This window comes from Gossypium hirsutum, chromosome A01 (assembly GCF_007990345.1).
Source record: "Gossypium hirsutum isolate 1008001.06 chromosome A01, Gossypium_hirsutum_v2.1, whole genome shotgun sequence".
NCBI lineage: Eukaryota > Viridiplantae > Streptophyta > Magnoliopsida > Malvales > Malvaceae > Gossypium > Gossypium hirsutum.
In genome coordinates, this window is record NC_053424.1 from 2579868 (window position 1) to 2605246 (window position 25379).

General features: G+C 30.7%; 4 protein-coding genes across 8 annotated transcripts; 3 read left to right on the forward strand and 1 right to left on the reverse strand.

Annotated features, from left to right (window-relative positions):
- Window positions 1–5062: 5062 nt before the first annotated feature.
- On the reverse strand, window positions 5063–8069 carry LOC107936144 (vesicle-associated membrane protein 724). Its single transcript, XM_016868814.2, has 5 exons — window positions 7768–8069; window positions 6459–6600; window positions 6235–6355; window positions 5619–5681; window positions 5063–5528 (listed from the first exon to the last, which is right to left on the reverse strand). Exons 1-5 carry the CDS (start codon window positions 7955–7957, stop codon window positions 5379–5381), a joined length of 666 nt encoding a protein of 221 aa, XP_016724303.2. The 5' UTR covers window positions 7958–8069; the 3' UTR covers window positions 5063–5378.
- A 5550-nt stretch (window positions 8070–13619) lies between these two features.
- LOC121232320 (protein RALF-like 33) lies at window positions 13620–14252 on the forward strand. The gene has a single exon (XM_041118067.1). The coding sequence runs from the start codon at window positions 13752–13754 to the stop codon at window positions 14127–14129; it is 378 nt and encodes a 125-aa protein (XP_040974001.1). The 5' UTR covers window positions 13620–13751; the 3' UTR covers window positions 14130–14252.
- Window positions 14253–15679: 1427 nt separating this feature from the next.
- On the forward strand, window positions 15680–20294 carry LOC121232311 (ubiquitin-like-specific protease ESD4). 2 transcript variants are annotated; one of them, XM_041118051.1, is made up of 9 exons: window positions 15703–16790; window positions 16876–16955; window positions 17039–17132; window positions 17240–17338; window positions 17442–17534; window positions 17620–17739; window positions 18389–18492; window positions 18934–19006; window positions 19733–20294. In XM_041118051.1, the coding sequence occupies exons 1-9, from the start codon at window positions 16212–16214 to the stop codon at window positions 19793–19795; spliced, it is 1305 nt and encodes a 434-aa protein (XP_040973985.1). In that variant the 5' UTR covers window positions 15703–16211; the 3' UTR covers window positions 19796–20294. The 2 variants fall into 2 exon arrangements, 1 of the variants encoding a protein (XP_040973985.1); XR_005930696.1 differs by lacking the exon at window positions 19733–20294 and having other exon boundaries at window positions 15680–16790; window positions 17620–17719.
- A 1394-nt stretch (window positions 20295–21688) lies between these two features.
- Window positions 21689–25110, forward strand: LOC107944498 (eukaryotic translation initiation factor 2 subunit 3). 4 transcript variants are annotated; one of them, XM_041118055.1, is made up of 9 exons: window positions 21689–21794; window positions 22319–22478; window positions 22607–22668; window positions 22823–22934; window positions 23023–23125; window positions 23234–23461; window positions 23562–23780; window positions 24001–24261; window positions 24536–25110. In XM_041118055.1, the coding sequence occupies exons 4-9, from the start codon at window positions 22924–22926 to the stop codon at window positions 24836–24838; spliced, it is 1125 nt and encodes a 374-aa protein (XP_040973989.1). In that variant the 5' UTR covers window positions 21689–21794; window positions 22319–22478; window positions 22607–22668; window positions 22823–22923; the 3' UTR covers window positions 24839–25110. The 4 variants fall into 4 exon arrangements, with proteins under 4 accessions (XP_040973989.1, XP_016733809.1, XP_040973996.1 ...); XM_016878320.2 differs by lacking the exon at window positions 21689–21794 and adding an exon at window positions 21795–22189; XM_041118062.1 differs by lacking the exon at window positions 21689–21794 and adding an exon at window positions 21843–22136 and having other exon boundaries at window positions 22607–22676; window positions 22830–22934.
- Window positions 25111–25379: the final 269 nt, after the last annotated feature.

Here is a 25379-nt window from a genome sequence, read left to right on the forward strand (position 1 = left end):
AAAATCCGACAAAATGCCAGCTCAGCTGGTAAGAAGAGCAGACAAAAATGCCAACTCAGCTAGTAAGGAATATAGGCTGTAATTCGTATTTTATTGTTTTATGATTAAATTTAAGGTAAATTATACTCAAGGTCACCGAACTATAGTAAATTTATATTTTAGTCACTTTAAAAATTACAAAACAATCATTAAACTATTTCAAAATTTGGATTTAAGTAATTTATAGCCTTTCCCATTCACATCGCTTGCAGCAATTAAAATACTGCCGTTCTCTTCTACAATTCATTTTTTTTACGAAACAAATTTGAACGTTACAAACCAACAAACCAAAATCTAAAAGGTTTTCTTTTTTGATCACAAATATTGATTATTAGATCGATTTGGATCTAAGGTATGTTATTCTATTCGTCGATGGGTATTGATCCATTGTACCAATTGTTGAATCGTCGCTTGGAACTCGCTCGCTGGGCTTCTTTCTTTTAAAAATAAATTTAATATCCTAGTGACTTTAATAAATATTTCAAATAATTCATTAATTATTTTATAACTTTTTTAAAGTTGAGTAAATAAAATAGTTTTAAGTCTTAAATTTAAAATACTTTATATTTATATAAATTTTCATTTGTTAATAATTTGTATTATATGAATTTTAGAATATCCATGATTTATTTTGGATAATATATGACCGTGTATTAATTATTATGGGAGTCAAATGTGCGCAGCCAAAATTAGATATTTCTATTGCTGTGTTCGAAGCTGACAAAAAATCTGAGATTTGTCTTCAGCTATAACACTTTATCCACAAAATCGTAAGAGGATTAAAGGTAAATATATGTAATCCAACCGAGTTGAGTCGAGTCGAGATTAAATTATGTGAATTTTGAATTTAAATTTGATTTAAAATTTAATTTAAGTTCGATTAAACTTTACTTTTAAAGTTTGAATTTAATTCGAGAATTGAGTTAATCGAGTTCACTCGATTATTCATGTTAGTAAGATGTTTGAATATAATTTGAAAATTAAAATTCGACTTAATTATTATCGAGTCAAGTACAACTATCACGGTAGTCAAATTCAATTATATTTGTTTGATTCAATAGACCGTAAAATTAATTAATCTTTTTTATTTTTAATCAATAATAAAATTTTCAATTTAAACTCAAATTTGTTAAAATTTGAAGTGAAGCATGATAATCAAACTCGTTCTAGCTAGATAAACAAGCCTAATTGAGCTAGCTCAAATAATTCAATCGCTATATTTGATCATACTCTACACGTAAATTATTGATATTTGACTGGACAAGAGTATCGATATCATGATCCCTTGAGGCAGATAGTAATGAAGCTCTCTCAAAATTTTTGAAAATTCTTTTTAGGCTTTTAAATTAAAAAAAAAGTTACCCCCATTTTTTTTTTGAATTTCACATTATACCTTACAATTTTTTTAAAATTAGATTTCATCCAAACTTTTGTCAAATCTTATTAAGTTTTTCAAAGTTTTAATCAAATCTTTTAAATTTTTTAAACCAGAAAAAGGCCTTCGCAGTCTCTCTCGATTTCGAAATTGAGAAGATTGGTCCCTTTAAAAAATCAAAGGAATTTAATTCTTGTCAATTTTGAAAGTGAGCAATTAAGAATAATTAATCACGACGTTATTGTTTTCCATCAATTGTACTTAATTGTAACTGATATAATAACAAATTTATCCCTCAAAATTTACACATTTTTTAAATCAATTTGGTCCTAATTTAACAAATTTATCCTGCAACATTTGGATAAATGTGTAAATATTGAGACTGAATTTATTGGGTTTTTAAGAATTAAGATAAAAATGACGAAATATATAAACATTTAAGGCTAAATTTGTTATTATATCGATAAAAATTATGTACAAATGATGGAATACATTAATATTGTAATTAATTACCATTAATTGCTCAATTTTGAAATTGAGAGAAAATCAAGAGATCTTTTTACCTTTTTAAACACTCTCATTAAATTTTCTATTTTTTTAAAAGTTTAATTAAACCCCTAAATCTTAACATCATAAACCATCCATGTCAGCACCTACCTTTTGGTGTTGATTTTTTTTGAACTTTATAAGTATTTATCATATATGTTCTTTTCGATACAAAGTTTAAAATTATCTATAGTTTCTCTCTAACTTTTAAATAGGAGGATAATGCGTTTTAGTACACTCAAACTCGTATCCTCTTGCACTAAGAACAATACTAATACCAATCAAGTTAAAATTTAATCGACTTTTGATATTGATACTTAGAATAAAAATATCAAGACTCTCGATTATACCCTACGATCACATACCATGGATGAATGTTTCCAACTTTAGGGTGAGGCCAATAGTTCAAAAAAAACACGTGCTCCTTCATATATTAGCCGCATTTTTAAATTTTTACAGGCAGTTTTAATTTAACTTGTGCGGAATCAACACGTGTGGAATCGAAAAGAAAATCCACCAATGATTTTTCTTATTTTAGAAAGAAAAAAAAAGGGATCTGGAAAAGTTTTATTTTCTAGATTTGATTAGATTCAGTTATGGCAGTCGAAGCCCCATTCCTTGGTTGAATGGGCTGCAATTATACATTGACATCGAGTAGTCAATTTCCTTCCAGTTCCAGTTGAGCTGTTTGTTTACCGAGAAAGTGGAAAAGGAAAATAAAAAGAGATGATGAAAGTCAAGAAAAGTAGGATAAAGGATGGGGGCCGAAAGCAATGAGAATTCCATAAAAGTAGGTTTTTTTTTAAATTGAAAAAAGAATAAAAAATTAAGTGTTGAATTCTAAGTACTAAATTTGAATCATAGAAATTAAGGCTTTTTTTTAATTTATTAAAAAATAATATTTTTAATAATTTTTTTAACATATCTGATAATTCAAATTAAAAAAAATAAATGATAGAATTTTTCACTGACGAAAGGTTATTACTAAATATCATTTACTAAAATATTTAATTACATTCGACATTTAATTTTAAGTAATATACAAAACATATTTTATAACTCAAATTCAGTACTTAATTTTCCAGTTTATAAAACAACACCAAGTGTTGAATATAAATATATTTTTGATAAATGAAAGCTTTAAATATTAAATAAAAAATTTAAGAATATCCAAATTAATAATATAAATAATTAATTTTGTTGATTCAAGTTACTAACAAAAAGAAAAGGACAATGGAAAAGAGTGTCGAATTTATCTATAACAAGCAAAGAGCTGAGGTCAAGAGAAGGATAAGATGGATTGCTAAGGTTGCTACGTAGGGTTTTTAGGGGGAAGGAGTTTATCCTTAGTTCCTTATGCACTCAGGCTTATACATGGAGTCATTCTTTGTCCTATAGTGCCACATAACCGACGATATAGTGTCCTATATGGTTATGTGTTTTGGTCAATTATCATCATGGAGTGTACTAAGTGATGTTGCTTTGATATTCTCGTCTTTGGGGTTGTATTGTTATGCATTAGTGGTCCTCATGAAAGTGTGTAGCAAGTTGTCTCTATGTTAATTTAGACAAGATTTGTGGAAAGTCACTTGCGGGTCACCCCGCATGAAAGGTTGGTAGGGATTGTTCTTTGTGGAGGGTTGTATACGAATCTCCCCTAATAGAGAGTCATGGACAAACTATCCAATAGCTTGTCACGTGTCATGATGAGGTGAGGTATCAGAAATTTAAATTATTATGATTTGATTCTTATTGAAATAATAATATAATGTTAAGATAAAATATTTATAAATGATTAAAAAAATGAAGAGTCGTTCTGAATTTATTTGTCAAATTGAGCAGTTTTTTTTATTATATGATTTATTGATAGTGTATTTATATGATGTAATAAATATAAACAATTATAGAATATTTTAATTGATAAAAATATATTTTTTAAAAGACAGACAAAAGGAGTGGAATAAGTATTTAGTAAAATTACCTTGACTTTCAAAAATAAAAAACATAACCCTAGATTTTAGAGCAATTTGGTACGAAATTCATACAACATATTGGGTTTTGCAATCCCTAATTTCGCTTTCTTAGCATTACCAATGGGGTGTATGGGTTAGAAGAGCTCGATGTCCTTTGAGCAACCATTTGTCTGTTGGGCCTTTTGAAACAAGATAGGTCAAGCATGTGTTAGTGTCACGGGTTGTTGATCAAAACCCGTGATAAATGTACACTGAACATTCTATAGAAGTCAACGGATTAAATAATACTCATTTGATCCACTTGAACTGGTTTAATTTGTGGAATATATGGAAAAACTCATATACTTGATCTCTAATAAAACTAGAGTTAACATGCTAAATATTGTAAATACTAAAAGGTAAGATTGTATAAAGTTTAAATCCTTTAAAACTCTATCTTGTAGATAGATTTTAATATTGATCATCGATGTTGGATCTAAGAAAACTCAACTATAAATAACATGTGTTGTCCGAACGACTCAGCTCGTTCTGGGCTTGAATGATATTTTTTTTATTCTTGAATTTTTTCAATCTAATTTGAGTTTAAATTAAATATATTTTATTTTACTTATTTAAATTTAATTATAAAAAATATATTAATATAAAATCATATATTTTTATACTATTTAAAAAAAACAATGATACAAGCTGTTGGGTGAATTGGCCATATCCTTACCTATAAACACCTACCTCTAGTTAGAAACAAAAGTTTATTAAATTGTCTCGAATTCAAAAAATTTATCTAACTTATCAAATCTAAATTCAATTAATTAATTAATTATATCAATATGACCAATTCAATTAAAAAATATTAAAAATTCAAAAAGATTATTTAAGGTTTTAAAAAAATCGAGTTTAACTGATTTCTATTGATTCCCGATCCAACCGGTTCAATACTATTCTACGAACTGATTCTTAAGCAGGTTAAATCATCATTGACTAATGCAGTCAAATTGACACGACATAAAAACTAATTCAAAACCACCGAAATTAAACTCAAAACAATCCAAACTCGAATAACCGAGCATCAAATTCAACTTCTTCTATCAAAAACTATCCAACCAACTCGGTTTCAAGCAATTCACATGAATTAGTCATTCATCAATATCATTATATTAAAAATATTCTTCTTTGTAAAGGTACGAACAAAGAACCAAAAATATCATTTTCTTGTTTCTTCAGACGATGCCACTAAGTACATAAAACATGGTACTGAATTCTCCCTCTGTTCTTGTTTTGGTGTTTCAATGAGCCGTAAAACCTCCCTATACCAACTCACCGCCGAAGACGATATGAAAAAGCTTACGCTTGACTGAACAATCCTTCCGATCCTCTCAATATCGAAACAGCACATTCGGTGTATGTCACAACAAAGCTTACTTCTCTGCAATGCTCGAGGACATAACTTAGTTGGTGCAATCAAATCCGTGACAAACCGAAAGCCAGATTACAAGGATTAGAAGAACCAAGATTCCAAGAACCACCAACTTTATCTTCATGTTTTGATACCACATCTTACGGCGGATTTTCGTCCCTTGGTTCCTGTATGCCTGGGCCTGAAGAAAGGCAAACAAAGAAACATGCTTCGTGTCGAGATAGATAGATGTAGATTACCATAAAGTTTAACCGATAGAAACGGGTTTTACCTGATCACGTAGATTCTCGGTCCTGTCAGCAAGTGTGGTTAGGTTTTCTCCTCGATCAATCGCCTGGAACATAGAATCGAAAGTCATATAAACTATATAAAAGCAGCTGTTACCTCAAATTCCCTATTAGACCTGATCTTGATTCATGTGAAGTTGCATATCATTTCCGAGAAAATAAAAATCGGGTATTTTAGACATGTTGAAAACAGACCAAACCCGAATTAGATCACATATTGCACTAACAAATACAGATGTTATTGCAGGTAACTTTCACCAAGCTTTTGGACTAAACCGTCATTCACAAGTTCTGTTTGGTACCCCTTTGTTAATAGTCTATCACCTATTCCAAATAATCCTCGATATTACTTTAAACCTAATCATTTCACGTTTCTCCAACTTGGCTATGTGACACTGGATCTCCCAACATATTTGACAAATGATACCATTATCAACCTATAGTACTCTTGTTCGATAAACCTTCAATTTCTATATCTAAAGCAGTGTCCTGTACTCTTGTTAATGTAAAACGAAAGCATGAACATGCAATCAAATTCAGAATTTCAGTCTTCCGATAATGTAAAAGCAGCAAAGGAAGAGAATCCCGATGCAGACTTACCTTGTCGATATTCTCCAACATTATACTTTTAACTTCTGAAACTTGGGCCTTCACCTTTAATAGCTTTTCGATTTCTTCAGCATGTTCAATAATATATTTCATGTGCTCCTTCATAACCGGTCTGCAAATTACATTTTTTTGCTTTACATAAAATATATCTGAAAACTAAGAAAATTGGAACAAAAGACCAGATATCTAATGATAACACGGATGGATGAACATACCCGAACTCCTTGTTAAGACTTTTGGCAATAGCTGTATCAGCTTTTCCACCCCCATATCTTTTCTTAAAGTCCGCTTTTATACGTTCCAAAAATGCAATAGAGATTTGCTTTCCAACGGAATCTTTAGCAACAACACAATAAGCTGCATAGATAAAATGCATGCAGTCAAGACCACTGATTACTTAAATGATAAACTATCGATCCTGATGTGGAACATCGAAAGTTCATCAGCTTAGGCAAAGATAAAAGTTCTTGAATATTCAGTTAAGCACCGGAAGCAACAGTTTACATACAATTACAATTGATATGCTTTCATTAAAAGCCGGAAAATTGGTACTTTTTTGGCAATAACAAGTTTCCAATAAAAGAGGCAAGTTCAACGGTGAAGCAGACCAGATGCTAGAAGCTCACATCCCCATCCCTCTCTCCTCTCCAGACCCAAATGTTCTTTCATTTCAGATACGAATCCGAAACTTTTTTCATGTATATATTAACACTCTTATCTAGTTACTAGTTCGACCACATCTTTATTGTGTTCCCCATCAATGAAAAGCTAGCTCAGACATGTAATAATATGTCCGATCAGACCACAGATAATAATGTAGGCTAGTAAATATGAAACTGCGATTGCCAGAGTATCATCGGTAATGATCAGTGCATCAACTTTTCACCATTTTCTTCTATTTTACAAGCTTCCTAGGGACCAAATGCAATCACCACAAGGCGATTTTCAGAGTCAATTATACATGCAAACAAAGTCTCGAACCAATCCAACCACGTCTCGAATCAAGTAAATGCATTTTCAATCTAGAACTTTCTCATAAACTATCACAATCATTTTCCGGTTTAGGCATTTCTCAATGAGCATATCATTTTCACATATTAATTTCCCTAAATGTTTATTTCATTTGACAAAGAAATTTATTGAAAAACTTCATTTATGTGATATAAATTATTCACTATTTAATTGAAAAAGGTCAAACTGTTATACAAATCCAGAAATTCTCAAGGTATGAAAGATATGAAAGAAATCGAAGAACAAGAAACATTGCAAATTCCCATATTTTCCCACAGTTTCCTCAGCAACCAAACAAAATGAAAAAAAGGGAAAAACTGATCAATCCTATAAAAAGAAGCTAACATTTCAATTTTTTAACAAAAACCCACCAAGTCCCACATCCCATTTCACACTATTTTAGCTAGATCCAACAGCCTTATCCTTCAATTCAACACTTTAAAGAACTCCACTTACCCCGTTTGTTTCTCCAGAAAAAACAACAACAAAGAGATTAAAGTTCTGGGAAATTACCGTAACCATCTTCAACAAGAAAATTAAAGGTATGGTGATCACAGTTGTAAGTAAACTTGTTATTAGAAGAAGGGAGTTTTTGCAAACACTGAGTTGCGATGGCCGGGAAATTCCCAGTGAACTCAGTGTACTCGGCCAAGATCATTGTTCCTCGAGCCACGAAGCTGTAAATAAACGGTTCCAGACTCATTTTCCTTCCCCTTTCTCCTTTCTGAGATCAACTGGGTTATCTCGCGAGTTGGTGGGAGAGACAACACAGAGAACGACAAGGACCTTGCTTATTGCAGGTTTTATTTTATTTTCACCTTTTATATATGTATACATATATTACATTAAGACCGTGTTTGGCATCTTCCTTTGTTGCTAAGAAAGATAATTACGTACCATAGAAATATTTTGCTTAGATTTTTATTAAGGTTAAAATGTGCAATAAGTCCCTGTACTCTTTGATAATTTGCAATAAGTCTCTTTACTCTTCATATTTTAAAATTTAAGTCCAATTGTTTATACTCTTAATTTTTTTTGTTAAATTCAGGTTAATTACAATATCGTTTTTTAATTACATTGTTGCCTAGTGAGTATTTTCTTTTATTTCAAAATGTTATACTAACAAATTTAACAAAAAAATTTAACAGTATTAATTGTTGGACTTGAACTTTAAAATCTAAAAAATAAAAAGATTAAAATCCTAAAAATAAAAGTATAATGATTAAATTCAAGCAACGCCACCTAACTAATGTGGAAAGGTTACAAAAGGGCATTGGGCAAAATGGTTCTTGTTGGTCATGTCGGCATGGGCCTGAAGACTTAATCCATGTCCTTAGAGATTGTCTAGCTGCTAAAGAAGTGTGGCTAAATGTCGTACCTATCAGTATCTGAATCAAGTGTTTTTTTGGTAATCTTTTTGAGTGGATGGAAACCAATTTGTGTTCTCTAATATGGTTGCCAAATGTGGGGGTTCTTTGGTCCAGTCTTTTCGATTGAATCACTTGGCACGTATGAAAAACATGAATCTCTTTATTTTTCAAGGAATAACGTGGAGCTCGACTAAGACTATTAAGTCTTCGATAAGCTGGGCAAAACAATATATTGAAGCACTTAAGTAGGATTTCATTGGACAGTTTAAATCTGCTCATAAACTTGTTCTGATAGGTAATTGGATTTATTTATATACCGATGTAGCTATTGAGTTCAATGCAGGGTGGGTTGTTGTCAAAGGGTGGTGTACAATCAATACGGGCAATGGATTGTTGGATACAATTGGTATTTGGGGTTTTGTTCTGTTTTTTATGCTGAGTTATGGAAAATTTTAGATGGTCTAACTTTCTTTCAAAGAGAACGACATAAGAAAGTTCTCATCCATACCGATAACTTAGAGACTGTCCAAAGCATTCAAGATTTTCATTTGACTGAACTAGGTTAAAAAAATTCATATGATTTTACTAACCATTGAGCATGGTAAATCAAGTATATTCTTAGAGAAAGAAATCAAGTTGCGGATCGACTAGCCAAGATGGCTTCAGAGAGGAACTTAGCTTTGCAAGTGTTTGGAAAGACTCCTAGAAGAGTTAGTAATTGTTGTTGAGATTGTTAGAGTAACAAGTTTTCGATTATGTTAGATTAATATAGTTTAATTGTGTGCTTTTTTCAAAAAAAAAAAATATTAGATTTGTTTTCAAATTTATTTAAAAAATGATTTTTTAGGATTTTATTAAAAAATAGCATAATAATAATTTTTTTTATTTCTTTTGTCATTTTGACTCTTATTCTTTTTTTTAGTTAAATTTAATAATTAAATTTTCAAAAAGAGAGAAATCCCTTTTTTTAACAAAAATGGTGACTATTTATCCCGTGTAATAATTCACATTACACTATTTATCTTGATGTCACGTCAATAAATACTTTAAAAATTATAAAAATGTTTTAAAAATAATATAAAGTACACGTGAATTATTATGTAGGCCATCATCTTTTAAAAATTAACATCTTAGTCACCATATTCATTAAAGGACAATTTGATTTTAAAAAGAAGAAATTAAATTCAACTATTTTTAAAAGTTTAAAAGCCAATTTTAACTTAAAAAAGGATCAATTTGATAAAAATATAAAAAATAAGGACTAAATTTATCATTGCATCTTAAAAAAATTAAATAATTATAAAATTAGCTTGGATTATTCGTCTTTTTAATTTGACAAGGAAAAGCAAAGAATGATTATTGGAGTGAAACTTTGCAAAAAGAGTTTTCAGACACTGATTCTGCTTTGGCGGCGATTTATTTATTTATTTATTTATTTTGTCATAATTAATAAAATAGTTGCATTTGGACCCACTAAATTAATTTGGAAATTAATATTAAATAAATAAGATTTCATAGGGATCTATTTGTTAGAATTTTAAGAACTGGTAGAACTTTCTAGATTTTAGCAAATTTAAATTCATTATTTTATATTAGAGATGTTGATGGATCGTCAGATGTGATCTCAACTTAAATTATTTAAAAATAATAAAATATTAAAAACATATTTTTACGCTAATGTTTATATATATTTTTATAAATATATTTAAATTTAGGCTGGTTCGAAGATAAAAAAAATTAATCTCCAAATTTAACCCATGAATATGTAGATTATAAATTAAATTAAATATTCATTAAAATTGTAAAATTTATACTCGAATTAATAAATATATTTTAAAATCTAGATCCAATTACTTAAATTATTATATGATATTTAAATGTGATTAATGTTCCAATTTTGTAAAAATATATATTATATAAATAATATATATTAAATGTTCAATTTTATTATTCATAAAAATAAAACAGATAAAAATATAATATATTTAAATTTAAAATTAAGATTCGAATAATAAATATTCGATAACTAATATTTGTATTTGCAATTCATGCTAATCAAAATATCTAAATATTTTATAAATTCATAATATTAGAATAAATATATAATATAAATTTATGGAATGGTGGTGATATCAATAAAACCAATCAACTCACTGCCATAAATAATTGAACCCTTGATTCGAATTGTCAATTCACTTTAGGCCCATCGTAGCCACGGTTAACATTAATAGGTTCAATGGGCCAATATATATATTTGAATATGAATATATTTCCTTTCCACGTCACTTTCTTTTCAATGCCGCTTAAAGTCTGGTTTTTATGGAATATGCTGAACAAAGGGAAGTGTAGTAGCGAGGAGGTTTGTTGAAAAACTCTTTTCCCTATTTTATGTTGGTTATTATGGAAAAATCGAAATCTTTATTTTCTTTTAATTGTCATAATTATGTATAGTTGGACAAAGAGTTATTTAAGGATGATTTCCAACCTATTGCATCATATTCTTATGGTTACTGTTACGATTTGGTCATCACCGGATAGAGGATGGATTAAGCTTAATATAAATGTGGCTGTGTCACCAAATAGTTCGAATGTTTCTATTGAAAAAGTATTTAGAGATTCTGGTGTGAATTGATTGTTTGGTCATTCGATGATGATGGGTAGAGACACAATTTTTAGAATCAAAGCAATGGTTATTTTAGAAGGTCTACACTCAGCATAGGACAAGGGTTTTAAACAATTAGACCTGGAATGTGATAATGATCTATTGGTGGAAATTCTCTTAGCTAGTGGATCTGGTGGTAGATTGGTGGAGCTACACCTAATACATCGATTGCTAACTCGAAATTGGAAAGTGCGAATTCTTCATATTCCAATATCACAAAATGTAGTGACGGATCACATGACCAAGTATACTACTAATGATTTCACAGGTTTGCTAATAATTCATCATCTTCAGTGTGAGGTTTCTTATTTGCTGATCATAATGAATTTACGCTGCCTTAATTTGTAGTTCTCTATCTACTTATTATTTTCAACCTTTTTTTTCATTGAAAATTTCTATCATTTGTTTTTTTAGCTTGTATTATCAAACATGATAACAAAATTAAATCATTGAAAAATATTTGTATTGTTTTATTTTAATATTTAATAAATTTATACATTTTTTAAAATTTTTGAAAAATTTTATATAGTTATTAACTTTTTTTTTAATGTTTACATTAGAATAGTATTATATATTTAGTATATGTTTATTTTTTAAAGTGTTCTAAATTACATAATATATAAAGTTAACATAAATGTAAAATATTATAAACTTAAAATAGGCTAGCCCGGGGTTTGAATGTTTGAGCCTGAACTCAACCCATATTTTAAATGAACCTAATTTTTTTACTTAAACCCTCCCAAATTTCAGGTAAACTTTCGGGCCTAGACAGATAATTCGACTTATGAACAAGTCTACATTGCATTATTAAACTCCTATATTTTTCAAATTAAAAAACTCAAATAAATTTTAATTATTAAATTTAAAAATACCAAAATAAATCTAATCACCAAATTCATAACCTAAAGATTATATTATCCCTAAATAAAATCACTCAAACCAACCAAATTCAAAGAATCGGAATAACATTGTGAAATTCAATTTGTGGCATGGAACATTGTTAATATAGTGGCGCAAGAAAAAGACTTGAGCATGTCGCCTTTATAAAAAAGCATCAATCAGCATCCATATCACAAAACGCGCATACAAATTTGTCCCTAATTGGCGTAACGTAATACCTTGACACAAATTTGAAAATTATAGCATTATTAATATTCATTCACATGATTACGAAAGAGAAATATACCCTTTCTCTTCTCTTCCTTTCAAAAACCAACACTTAATCAAATGTTCCTCCTTTTTTTCTCTTTGTCTCACTCTCATCTTAGTTGTCCACTACCTGTCCCTTTGTTGTCACTTTTCATTATATTAGCCTTTTATTTTCTTTTTCTTACAAATGTCAAAAACATAAATAAATTCATTTAATTTAATCTATGTAATCATTCTTTTCGAAATTCAAATTATTATTACATTTTAAAATATTATTATTGTATCTTTAGTTAATCTAACCATTGTTAAAGTATCTGAATTTGGTAATTTATACTCACTTGGTACCTAAATTTGTTGTTAGACTTAATTGGTACAAAAACTTAAAAATTGTAAGTCAACTTGATTTTTTTTAGTTACTTAATTAACATTATTAAAATACGCTAATACGACACTGACGACCAATAACACCGTGACACATAATAAAAATAAAACTTTTTTTTTATAAATTTGAATTTTTTTGTCACATATTAAAATGTGAAGCTACCATACGTCATTATGCTATTGGTCGTCAGTTTCATGTTAACACATTTTAACGATGCTAGTCAAGTACTTTAAAAAAAATCAAATTGACTTACGATTTGTTAAGTCCAAAAAAGGTTTAAGTACTAAGTAAGTATAAGTTACTAAGTTCAGGTACCTCCATATAAGTTAATCCATAATTTTAACACGCAACATGTTTTTAAAAAAAAAACCATCACATTGTTTTTTAATACATAGATTTAGATTGTTCATTAATAAGTATATAAGTGTTTACAGTTTGATCATTTATTTTATATGTTTCACGTTAGATCTCAACTCACATTTGATGCCTAAATTGATGATTAGATAAATATTATAATTTAAAATTTAAAGAGGGATTAATCCCATATTTGTTTTTTTATTTACATAATATTTATAATTATTAATAGCCTTTTTTAACCTATAAATTAGATAATAATATGATTCAGCACATTTAAACTCATGTCATATTAACAATAATACTCATACTAATAGAAGTAAAATTCAATTGATATTTAATGTCATTTATAGTGGAAGAAGTAAAAGTCAAAAGATGATTAGTGGATGTCCATAAAGTGATTGACACACTTAAATTACAAGCCAGCTTGGTCATTTTGAAGTGAAGTGGCATAATCGCAAATAAATCAGAACCTCAGTGGCTTTCTCTTATTAGCAATCCCTTATAAACCTAAACCCCGCCGTGCTTGCTTTCATTTCCACATCCTTCGTCCAAAAAAAAAAAAAAAAATCCCCCGAAAATGCGAAGCTCTAGATTCTCAATGTTCCTCGCGATTTGCGCAATCCTGGCCGTCCACGTGGCTTTTACAACTTCGTCTCCGACGTTCGATTTCTCCGGCAACCATTTCCTCCCGATCAAATCGGAATGCAGCGGATCCATCGCTGAGTGCCTGATGCAAGGCGGGGACGACTCGTCGGACTTCGATGCCGAGTTCGCCATGGGATCCGAGACCGGCAGGCGCATTTTAGCGGCGAGACGGTACATCAGCTACGGTGCACTGAGGAGAAACACTGTGCCGTGCTCGCGACGCGGCGCATCTTATTATAACTGCCGACCTGGAGCTCAGGCGAATCCCTACTCACGCGGATGCAGTAGAATTACACGCTGTCGGCGGTAGATTTATTTTTACAAGTCTTTTTAAATAATAAAATAATATTGTTTCATTTATAATTATGTCTGTTGTTGTTGTCATGTTGATTGGATGGATTGTTGTTTATAAAATTATTATTATTATTTTTTACCAATATTTATTAAATTCGTATATAAAATAACCGACTGGTATAAATTTTAAGATTATTGGGTGAACTTATATTATAATTTTATTTATAATATTATTTTATATCTTGCATTGGATTTACTCTACTCTAATTGTTTTTTTTTTTATTTTTTTGGGTGCATAATGTTAGTGAGATTTTTTATTTGTAGGGATTTATTTATTTATTTTATTATTTTCTTAAGTAAATATGAGATTTATTACTATAAATTGCCAATAAGACTAAATTTTGTTAATGGAAAATAATTGGATATTTAAAGCCTATTTTTTTAGGTTGTGATGTCGGTGGGTTTGATTAATTGAAAGCTAGTTTACTGAAATTCTCATAAATATTAATTGAAAATGAGATTAATTTAAGGAACAATCAGAATTATCGAATCAACTTAGGTGGTCAGCTAAATGAATTAATCCAAAATGCATCATCTTAATTCTTATATTAATCATAAATATTGTCTTGTAGTTATTTAAAATTAAAAATTTAGTTTTTATATTTGTATTTTTAATAATTTAATCTCTTTAAAAATTAGATCTAATTACTAATAATGTTAAATTTTTAATTTTAACCTAAAATTTTTAATTTTAACTTAATTTTCTAAAAATATATGAATTATAAGCTTATTTTAATCTAAAATTCATATCAATTTGGACAAAATTGATGAGTTTGATTATCGATGAAGTGTGAATAAGGTACTGTTAGTCAAAGAAAAGAGATTTTGAATATTCTCATTTTCAATTTTAATTGCCTAATTATTGTGTGAATTTTCAGTTCTATCCTGTGCATTTGTTAGATGCACGAGTGATGGGAGGGGTTGGATATACACTGTTCATAAGTTGAGTTTTGTTAAAATTTAGGTTCATTAGTTAGACTTAGGTTTGACTCGAAAAATTAATCTAAAATTTTGTCTAAGTTCTATCGGAATAAAAATGTTAAAACTTAAATTTGGTTTGGCTCACGAATTATTTTATATAAAAAATTTAAAATATAATACATTAAAATATTAAAAAATTAAAATTAATATTTTCTAACAAATTAAAAATAAATTAAAATAATTATTTATACTTAAATAACACTAACGTATAATTTATCAAGTAAATGTTTTTTAAATAATAACAAAATTAATAATAAAATAAGAGTTATACAATATTAAAATAACACCAACAAAATAATTTTAATATAATAAAAAAAATAACAAAATAACGAGAAATCAAACAAGGAAACTGCAACAAAACAATAAGAAAACAACATATATTTTTGTTTTTTTTGCTAATTTGTGCCAAGCCGAGGCTGAACAAGCTTTACTCGAGCCTTGACTCATTAAATGTGTTTTATTTTTTATTTAAGTCTATTTTTTAGGCTTATATTTTTGCTTAAACTCTTCTATTTTTTGAGCAAATTTTTGGGCTTATATTTTTTATTAGTGTAACCAGTGTAAATAGAGGAGAGAATGTTGTAGGATAACGCTTTTAATAATATAATAATTTAAACGAAAAATTTTAAATAATTAAATGCTTATTTTATAAAAGGATAATGATTAAAAAATAAATTTACTAATAATTTAATGAGTTTGAGGGCAGTTTAACCTAACAGTAAAAGGTTTGGTTTAATTTGATCTGATCACTCTAATTTCAATTGGTGGGGGCATCAACTTCTGCTCTACCTGCGAAAGACTCTTTCTTTCTCCTAATCCATTTTTGTCAGTCATCAATTATATGTTCATTCTCTTTTAACAAATTCGATCTTCTTATTTAGATCCAAATTATACAACGCAAGAAACAGCGCCAGATTCTTGGGTTTTTTTTCTTGGCTTTTTAAGAAAAAGATGTAATTTGCGTTATTTCAAGTTGTGGGTTTTCGACATTTTACTTTGAATTAGTGTTTTTCTTTTTTAATTTCTAAAAAATCCCCTTCCAAATCTTTTCCTTTTCATGGTTTTCTTCAAATGGGTGTTAAGTTTTCAAGGTGCTTTAGCCGGTAATCGTAAACGCAGTGGTAGTGAACGTTGCAATCCCCATTTTAATCACAAAAACAAAACCCCACATTCAAATCCCCTAGTTTTTCAACGTTCTAAAAAACTCAGATTTTCTTCAATGGATCAAAGCCCAGAGAAAGCTAGTTCATCATTTTCGAGACTCTCTCGTTACCCGGATTCCAGGCTTCATGTTCCTAAAGAAGTTCAAGCCCCTGTTAAACACCTTAAATTTGGGTTATCAATTCCAAATCCAAATCATGATTTTTTGAGTAAAAAATTAAGTGATGCAAAAAAGAAAGCTTTTGGTTCTTTTAAGTATATTAATAAGGATAAAGAAGTGGTTACCGTGGAGAAAGATGATGAAGATAGTGGGAGCTGGTTAATGGCGGATGCGTTCGACAAGTTGTCATTGAACCATTCTGATAACGATTCGAAGGCTTATAATAAGTTGCTAAAGAGTGCTGAAAGGAGAACTAACAAGCTGAAAGATTCGGGTCCTCAAGTTAAGGTGAATGAGAAGCTTAAAAAACCAGAGGTGAAATTTCTTTTTGCTTAGTTTTTAATTGAGTTTTCATTGTTGTTTGGAAATTGTAAATTTGTTCATAGATATCGAATTTCAGGTGGTAACTCATGAACTGTTTGTCCCTCTTACAAAGGACGAATTAGCAGAGGTTTCCTATGCTTTTTCTGCTGAAAACAAGTATGTAATAATGCTTGTTTGTGTTAGTGTTTGATTATTTTGATTGGATGGTGTTAAAATACTTTGTGTTTGATTTTTTGCAGGAAGAAGATACTGGTCTCTCATGAGAATTCGAGTATAGATATTCGAGGCGAAGTTTTGCAATGCTTGAAACCAGGTTCATGGTTGAGTGATGAGGTCAATTTCATTTACTTCCACTGTTGATAGTAATCACTATTAGTATGTACTTGAATTAATCGTGCTGGTAATCCGGTTTTAACTCGCATTAATTTTATCTTTCGTAGGTCATTAATCTCTATCTTGAATTACTTAAAGAAAGGGAAAATAGAGAACCAAAGAAGTTTTTGAAATGTCATTTCTTCAACACCTTCTTTTATAAGAAGGTAGTTTCAGTTTTCTATTTCCTTATTTTGCTCTTTCATTTTAATCTTTATAACTATTGGTTTATCAGTTACTTTTTTCCCCTCGGCATTGAGATATGCTTAGTTAGTGAGCTCCGAGGGTGGTTGTAATTATAAAGCTGTCAAAAGATGGACTTCACAAAGAAAGTTGGGGTACTGCTTGTTTGATTGTGATAAAGTAAGTGTTTATTATTATTAATTTTTCCTTAGAACCATTTGTTTCATTGTACTTATTCTTAAACCGATTGTCTTGTTTTGCTTAGATATTTGTACCTATACACAAAGATATACATTGGTGTTTGGCTGTTATCAATAAGAAAGATCGAAAGTTCCAGTATCTTGATTCACTAAGAGGAAGAGACGGTAAAGTGCTGAACGCATTGGTATGATTTTCAGTTAATTTTCTTTTTCCGTTTTAGATGTCTTATTGTTCTAAATGTATGTAATTTATTGATTTTCAAAGTGCATTTGGTAGGCGATATGTGTTTGAGATTTTGTTAGCCGCGAGATTCATTTCCTCTATATTACTCGAATTTGTGTGTAATGTGTTAGATGGGGGTATGCATTTGGCACATGTCTGTTAAATTTTTGGAAGTATTTCCTTTTATTTGGAGGGTCCTTTCAGGGTCATATTCCCTTAACCGTATCCAAATATGTTTTAGACATGGATAATTCAAGGAAAATGAAAAGTTGGAGCAACATATCAATTTCTGCCTTTTTTTCTTATGCTGTTAATCTTTGTCATCTAACGATTTTGCTTTGGCTTCCAGCCAACCCTTCCCCTTCAAGGGTGAAGCCAGAAAATTGTTTTAGGTGGGGCCAAAGTACAATTTTATCATTATACTAACTTGTGATTTCCTAAAAATTAAAGTGATTATAAAGAGAATTTTCCATTTTTTTGCACGCCGGGGGGGGGGGGGGATGCCCACTGCCTCCCCCTCGAAGAAAATAAAGAATATCATCGAAGATGTTCCATATATGATTTTTGGTGCCTCTGCGAAAACTTGTTTAATATTGGTTGTTATGTGCCAGGCAAATTACTTTGTTGAAGAAGTGAGGGACAAGAGTGGACAGGACATCGATATAAGTTCTTGGGAACAAGAACATGTTGAAGACCTTCCCGCACAAAAGAACGGGTGTGTAATTTTTCAAAGATTTTTACTCAGAATACTTATTCTTCATGAGCTTATTGAATAAACAAATAACTTATTCTGTTATGTAACATATTGTACAATAGCTCTATGGTGTGCTTGAGTTACCCGTATCCGGCACATATTCAGACATGGGTCTGGTGATATGATTTTCCAAGTACCCTTTAAGTACATGAAAAACTTAAAAAAATTGAACATATTTATGTTGAGCTCGCATCCATATCCGAAACTAATACCTGAGTCCAAGTAACATCGTGGTAGCTTTATAGGTGTCTGATTGTTTTTGCATTAACAACATACCCTTTATGGCTATCGGCTCAAAATATTAGATGGAACCAAATTAATGTAATAATTAGGGTACCTTTTAATGTGCCTTTCGTATTGGTATCTGAATTTTTACTGCTAAACAGTTTTCTATATGTACAGGTTTGACTGCGGTATGTTTATGTTGAAATATATCGACTTTTACAGCAGAGGCTTAAGTCTTAGTTTCGGTCAGGTAAGTCCGTAGAAAATGGTTTCTTATGCATGTAATTCCCATATCATATGTTCTATGTGATTAAACTGCAGTAGTTAGGTAAAGGTTAAAATGTGCCATAAGTTCCTGTACTCTTCGTAAATTTGAAATTTAGTTTTTGTACCTTTTATTTTTAGTAATTTAGTCTTTCTATTCTTCAGATTTCAAAATTTAGGTTCAATTGTTAATACAATTAAAATTATTGTGTTCAATTCAGGTTTTTTAGTTACATTGCTACCAATTGCGCATTTTTTTAATTTTAAAATGTCAAACCAACAAATTTAACAAAAAGAACTTAACAATGTTAACAATTGGACTTGAATTTGGAATTTGAAAAGTAGAGGGATTAAAATTCCTCAGAAACAAAAGTATAGAGACTAAATTTTAAATTTATGAAGAGTACAAAGACCTATGGCATATTTTAACCTTGGGTAAATAGTCCTTGAGATGTAAGATGTGTTGTTTATCTGCCAAAATATACGAGAGACAGAAGAACTTGAGGTTCGATTTTGTCTTTGATAGCTTAAAAGAACTTTTAAGAAGGTCTTCGATGAGGCATCCTTGAACCCTCATTTTGAAACCTCGGCCTGCTGAATTTTTGTCCGGCTCCTAGGCAAATTGCTGCCAAGAAGTTCTCTCAGAGTTGAAAGCGAAAGAGGTTTCGGTTTTGTCTTTGATCTGAATCGTGAGTTTCCTCTGGCTTTGTAGGAACACATGCGCTATTTTCGTTCAAGGACAGCCAAGGAAATTCTGAGGTTGAGAGCCGATTGATTGGTAACACTAACACGCCGTGACATTGAAGATGTATAGGTACAATTTGTTTGCCTGGTTTTTTGGCTAGTTAGGATGCCTTTACTAGGAGTTCGGGATGGTGCGCTCGAGTTTGCTTCCGATCAGATTATTGGTATAATGACTTTGGCAAAGTATGAAAATAGCACTCGCAGCTCAACGTTTATGGTTGTTTTAATCGTCTATTATATCCGCAACAGTGATAAATGCAATGCAAATCAAAATGCATTCCTAGTTGCATACAAGTGGTGACCAGATAAGCCCTTGGAAGTTAGAGGTTTTAGTTTGTATTTTTCTCATATATATATATAGGGATAATATACCAAATGGTACCTGTGTTTGGCTTGAAGGTTGAATGTGGTACCTGAAATTTTTTCCAATTAGGTAACTTACTTTTAGTTGGCATTAATTATCATTTGTCTGCCTATACCTGTATCATTAAAAAAATCTTGTTATATGAAGTTTTTTCTTTTTAGCTCAATTTTATATAATTTATTTTTAAGTGTTTTTGGTAGAAACACCCAAATTAGGTATTTTGGGTTTCAAACGGTATGTTCAGTTAATACCTTAACCAAATTATTATTAACTGAATTACTCGAAATATAAAAATTTTTAACCGTTAATCAAATCAAAAATTTTTTCAAATACATTAACCGAATTGAAATATTTCAATTAAATCAGTCAGTTAATTGAATTAACTGAAATTTAAATGTTTTTATCTTTTGGTTTTTGAACCGAAATATTTCAATTAAATCAGTCAGTTAATTGAATTAATCAAAATTTATATATTTTTATCTTTTGGTTTTTAAATAAGAACAAAACATATAAAAAAATACATTGCTAATGTTTATTTTCTTTTATTTAATAGTTCAAAAAACTTTAAATGAAAGTGAAAGTAACAAATAAGGCATTAGAAATAAGTTTAGAAAACAACAAATATTTTTGTTAATTAATTAATTGATAATCGAGATTTCAAAAAATCTTTAACCGACCTCCAATCGAATTAAATTTGATCACCAATCGATCAACTGAATTAGTTCAGTTCGATTAATTAATTCGATTTTAACCGAATTGTCAACATCCCTAACCTCTTTATTATGAAAAACACATTCTCTCTTACATAATCAAAATCTATGGATGTAACCATTTCCATCTATTACATTAATCAATTTCTTTTTATTTTAAAAAATAAAAAGGAAAATTACACTAATAATCATCTACAAAATGATAACCTAATATATACTATCCCATGTGTATATATACCATGTAAAGGTCTATCTTTTCTATGTATATACATATATATTGCGTTGACAAATATAGATGGTGCCAAACAGTTATTATTGGGTTGAATTTGTTTAAAATTATATTATACAAATTCAAATAATCTCATTAGATAATTAGTTTAAATTTAAAATAATTAATCATGTCAATTAATATTTTTTATCAATAGAATATAATTTTAATTAATATAGTAATAAATTAAGTTTCTAATGTTTATATATATATATGGTTAATTTGATCTTGAATTAAAAAATTATCTTAAAAAATTAATAATTTTTTTAAAAATTAAAAAAATTTAAAAAAAATTAGCTTCGAATATATATATATAAATAGACAGAATATGTAAATTTTGAGATAAAACTATTATTATATTAATTAAAATTATGTAAAATTCACGAAAAGTGTAATTAAATATTCTTAAATATTTACTTTTGAAGTTAAAATGGGTTAAATTACTTCGATTTCTTTGATATTAAAATCGAGAGGGATCGAAGAGAGTTTTCACCAAAATAAATATTCAAAGGAATATGGGCTTTATCTTCTTCAACAAAGGAAGCCAAATCCAGCCCAATCCAACATAATCACTAGATTCACAAAAATACCCTTGCCAAGCTGACTTATTTTCACTTAAAGGTATTTACTATCCCTACCAACTGTGCTTCTTTGTTTTCTCTCTGCAAAAAAATTCCCCACCGATCAGGTTCGTTCTTTAATTTCTATTAATTTCTGCTTTTTTTGATGATATTTTATTGCCTTTGTTCAAATTGTCTATAATTTGATTGATTTTAATGGCGATATCATTTCTCCATTTTTCTTCTTTTCGGAGAATTTTTTTAAGATTTTTTCTTTGAAGGTTTTAGTTCAGGGAAACTTCAAATTCGAGCATTGGTGATTTACTGTATTTAGGGTTTTGGGGCAGTGAATTAGGAGTAAATCTTTAGCAAAACTGCCCCTTTTTTCCTCTCATTAAAATCCAGAATTTCCTCTTCTTCATTTGAGGCTTCATATCAAAAGCTTCGCGAGGAAAGGCCGTGCGATCAAAGTATGCAGTTTTTCGTGTATTTCCTTCCTAGGTTGTAGGAACGGAGCTTTAAGGTTTCTGTTCTGTAATTTATTCGATTTGTTAGGGTTTTGTTGAATGTTCTTTTCTATATTGTTAGATTCCTATAATTGGCGGCTTTTTTGCTTATATATGAAGTGTAATGATTTCCTTTCTCGGGATAGGTTTGGATTGTAGTTCATATTGAAGCATAAAGACCGTTATTAATATCAGTGGAAATGTCGAGAAAAGGTTTGATGGAGCAAGACTTAAGTAAACTGGACGTAACTAAGTTGCATCCGTTATCTCCAGAAGTTATATCGCGCCAAGCTACTATAAATATAGGTAATGTCGAAACTCCATTGGTATACTGCACATCGTTAATGTTCCAAATTGTTATTGTTAAAACTAATTCCTAGTCTTTGCTCCTGGCTTTATTGATTGAAACTTTGATTTCAATTTCTATTCATCAGGCACCATAGGGCATGTGGCGCATGGGAAGTCGACAGTTGTTAAAGCAATATCTGGCGTTCAGGTAATTAGCTTATTTTCAATCAATGGTACTCAACTAGGACATAAGAAGTTACCTTTGGAGAGTCCGCTTACTGTTTTGTACTTTTTGTTTTTGGAGTGTAGTAAATGTAACTCATCACGCTTTGTGTGCTTTGTGCATAATTTTTTTCCTGCAGACTGTTCGTTTAAGAATGAGTTGGAGCGTAATATTACTATCAAGCTTGGATATGCAAACGCAAAGATATACAAATGTGAAGATGAACGGTGCCCTCGTCCTATGAGCTTCAAGTAGGTTGATACCTAGTGATTGTTTTCTTTGTCAATTTCTTGAGTATTAATAACAAGTACAACTTTGATCTGAAATTTGTATTTGTAGGGCATACGGAAGTGGAAAGGAGGATAGTCCTCTTTGTGATGTGCCTGGCTTTGAAAACTGCAGGATGAAATTGTTGAGGCATGTATCTTTTGTAGATTGCCCGGTAAGGTCCTAAGCTGTAGTGCTACGCTTTGGAAATAAGGAGATTATGTGTTCCTTGTTGCACTTGTTTTCTATTTAGTATTTTGCTTACCTTCGATGTTTCCATCAGGGTCACGACATTCTCATGGCTACAATGCTTAATGGAGCAGCGATTATGGATGGTGCATTACTTCTCATAGCTGCCAACGAAAGCTGTCCGCAACCTCAAACTTCTGAGCATCTGGCAGCTGTTGAAATCATGCGACTCCAGCATATTATAATTCTTCAAAACAAGGTTGATCTTATTCAAGAGAATGTAGCCATCAATCAGCATGAAGCAATTCAGAAATTTATTCAGGTTTACCCTTTTTTATTTACAACAAAAAGAACAAAAAGTAGATGGGATATTTCATTCTTGTTTTTCTTCTAATTCTGTTGGCTAAACATATTCATTGCAGGGTACTGTAGCTGATGGCGCACCAGTGGTACCGATTTCTGCACAGCTAAAATATAACATTGATGTTGTGTGCGAGTACATTGTTAAGAAGATCCCCATTCCCGAGAGAAACTTCATCTCACCCCCTAACATGATTGTCATCCGATCATTTGATGTCAATAAACCAGGGTTTGAGGTGGATGAGATTAAAGGTGGCGTTGATGGTGGAAGTATACTCCGGGTATGTTTTGGTTTGGGACGTCCTCTTTTTCTTCTTGTTCCATTCTTGTCTTTTACAGTGTTTGAGGTCTATGTTCAAAGAAATAGCATCGATTTAAATAGTAAGTTTTCAAAATAAGGAACTTATGTCATTTGGTAGTTTCCAGAGAACGGATTTAGAGTGAGCTTACGTAGCTTTGTTTTGTATTCATTATTAGTTTTTAAATATTTGTTCATTTCAGGGTGTTTTGAAGGTGAACCAATTTATTGAAGTTCGTCCTGGGATTGTTGTTAAGGATGAAAATGGGAACATCAAATGCACACCTATCTATTCCAGAATAGTCTCACTATATGCAGAACAAAATGAGCTACAATTTGCTGTTCCCGGAGGCCTGATCGGTGTTGGAACAACTATGGACCCAACTTTAACACGAGCTGATCGGTTGGTGGGTCAAGTCCTAGGAGAGGTTGGGTCACTCCCAGACGTTTTTGTTGAGCTAGAGGTAGGTGCTGAATTTTTTTAGCAAGGGTCCGCATTTTGTTCGCTGAATTTTTCATAGCAGTGAATCATGTATATGTTCTACATATCCAAGGCATGCATAGTTTCCCTCCTTTTTCCTTTCAGAGAGGGAGATGGGTTTGATTTGCTGATAATTTATTCTGTTTCAATGTTGTCAATGTCAGCTGCCATGGTGAATAATTATCATACATACTATTGCACCTGCTAACAAAAGTGAAAATAAACACCGATGGCATGCATCTTGTCTTATGGTGCAGGTAAACTTCTTCCTTCTTCGAAGGCTTCTTGGTGTTAGGACAAAGGGATCAGAAAGGCAGGGAAAAGTGTCAAAGCTGGCCAAGGGAGAGATCCTAATGTTGAACATCGGGTCCATGTCGACCGGGGCTCGGGTCATAGCCATAAAGAACGATTTGGCAAAGCTGCAACTCACATCCCCTGTGTGCACCAGCAAGGGAGAGAAGATTGCACTAAGTCGACGCGTGGAGAAGCACTGGCGTCTAATAGGATGGGGTCAAATTCAAGCTGGAACAACCCTCGAGGTTCCACCCTGTCCGCTTTGAACAACCACCGAACTGGTAATCAGGTAACAGAAAACTAAAACATCAGTTCAAGGAAAAAAAGAGAGGCTTAAGTAAGGAATTTTTTAGGGGGTTTAGATGTGGGGGAAGACGGATAATATCATGGTACTATTTTTGTCAAGTGGAGAAGAAAACATTGTTTTGATAATTTTTGTCATTGTTTGTTGTATTGTGGGAAACATGGAATTTTGTACGAGGCTATTGTTTGTCATGCAAACACTGTTGAAATTGAGAGAGATATCTATTTGACTGAACTGAAAGTTTAAGCACAGTTTATCAATGGCTGAATGAAGCAATCTCCACCACTCATTATATTGCAATCTAAATAAGTTAACCCTGTGTTGGTCTGATGGTTAGGATATTAACTGCTACAAATGTGGCCTAGGTTTTAATCACGTTGTTGTTAGTGTTTTACCCTCCTCTTGTAATTTACCAAAATAAACATCTATGCACATTCACGCTTAGTTCGACAAGAAGATGAGTTGGTTGAAATTTTTTATATTTAACATATGCTTTTTATTGT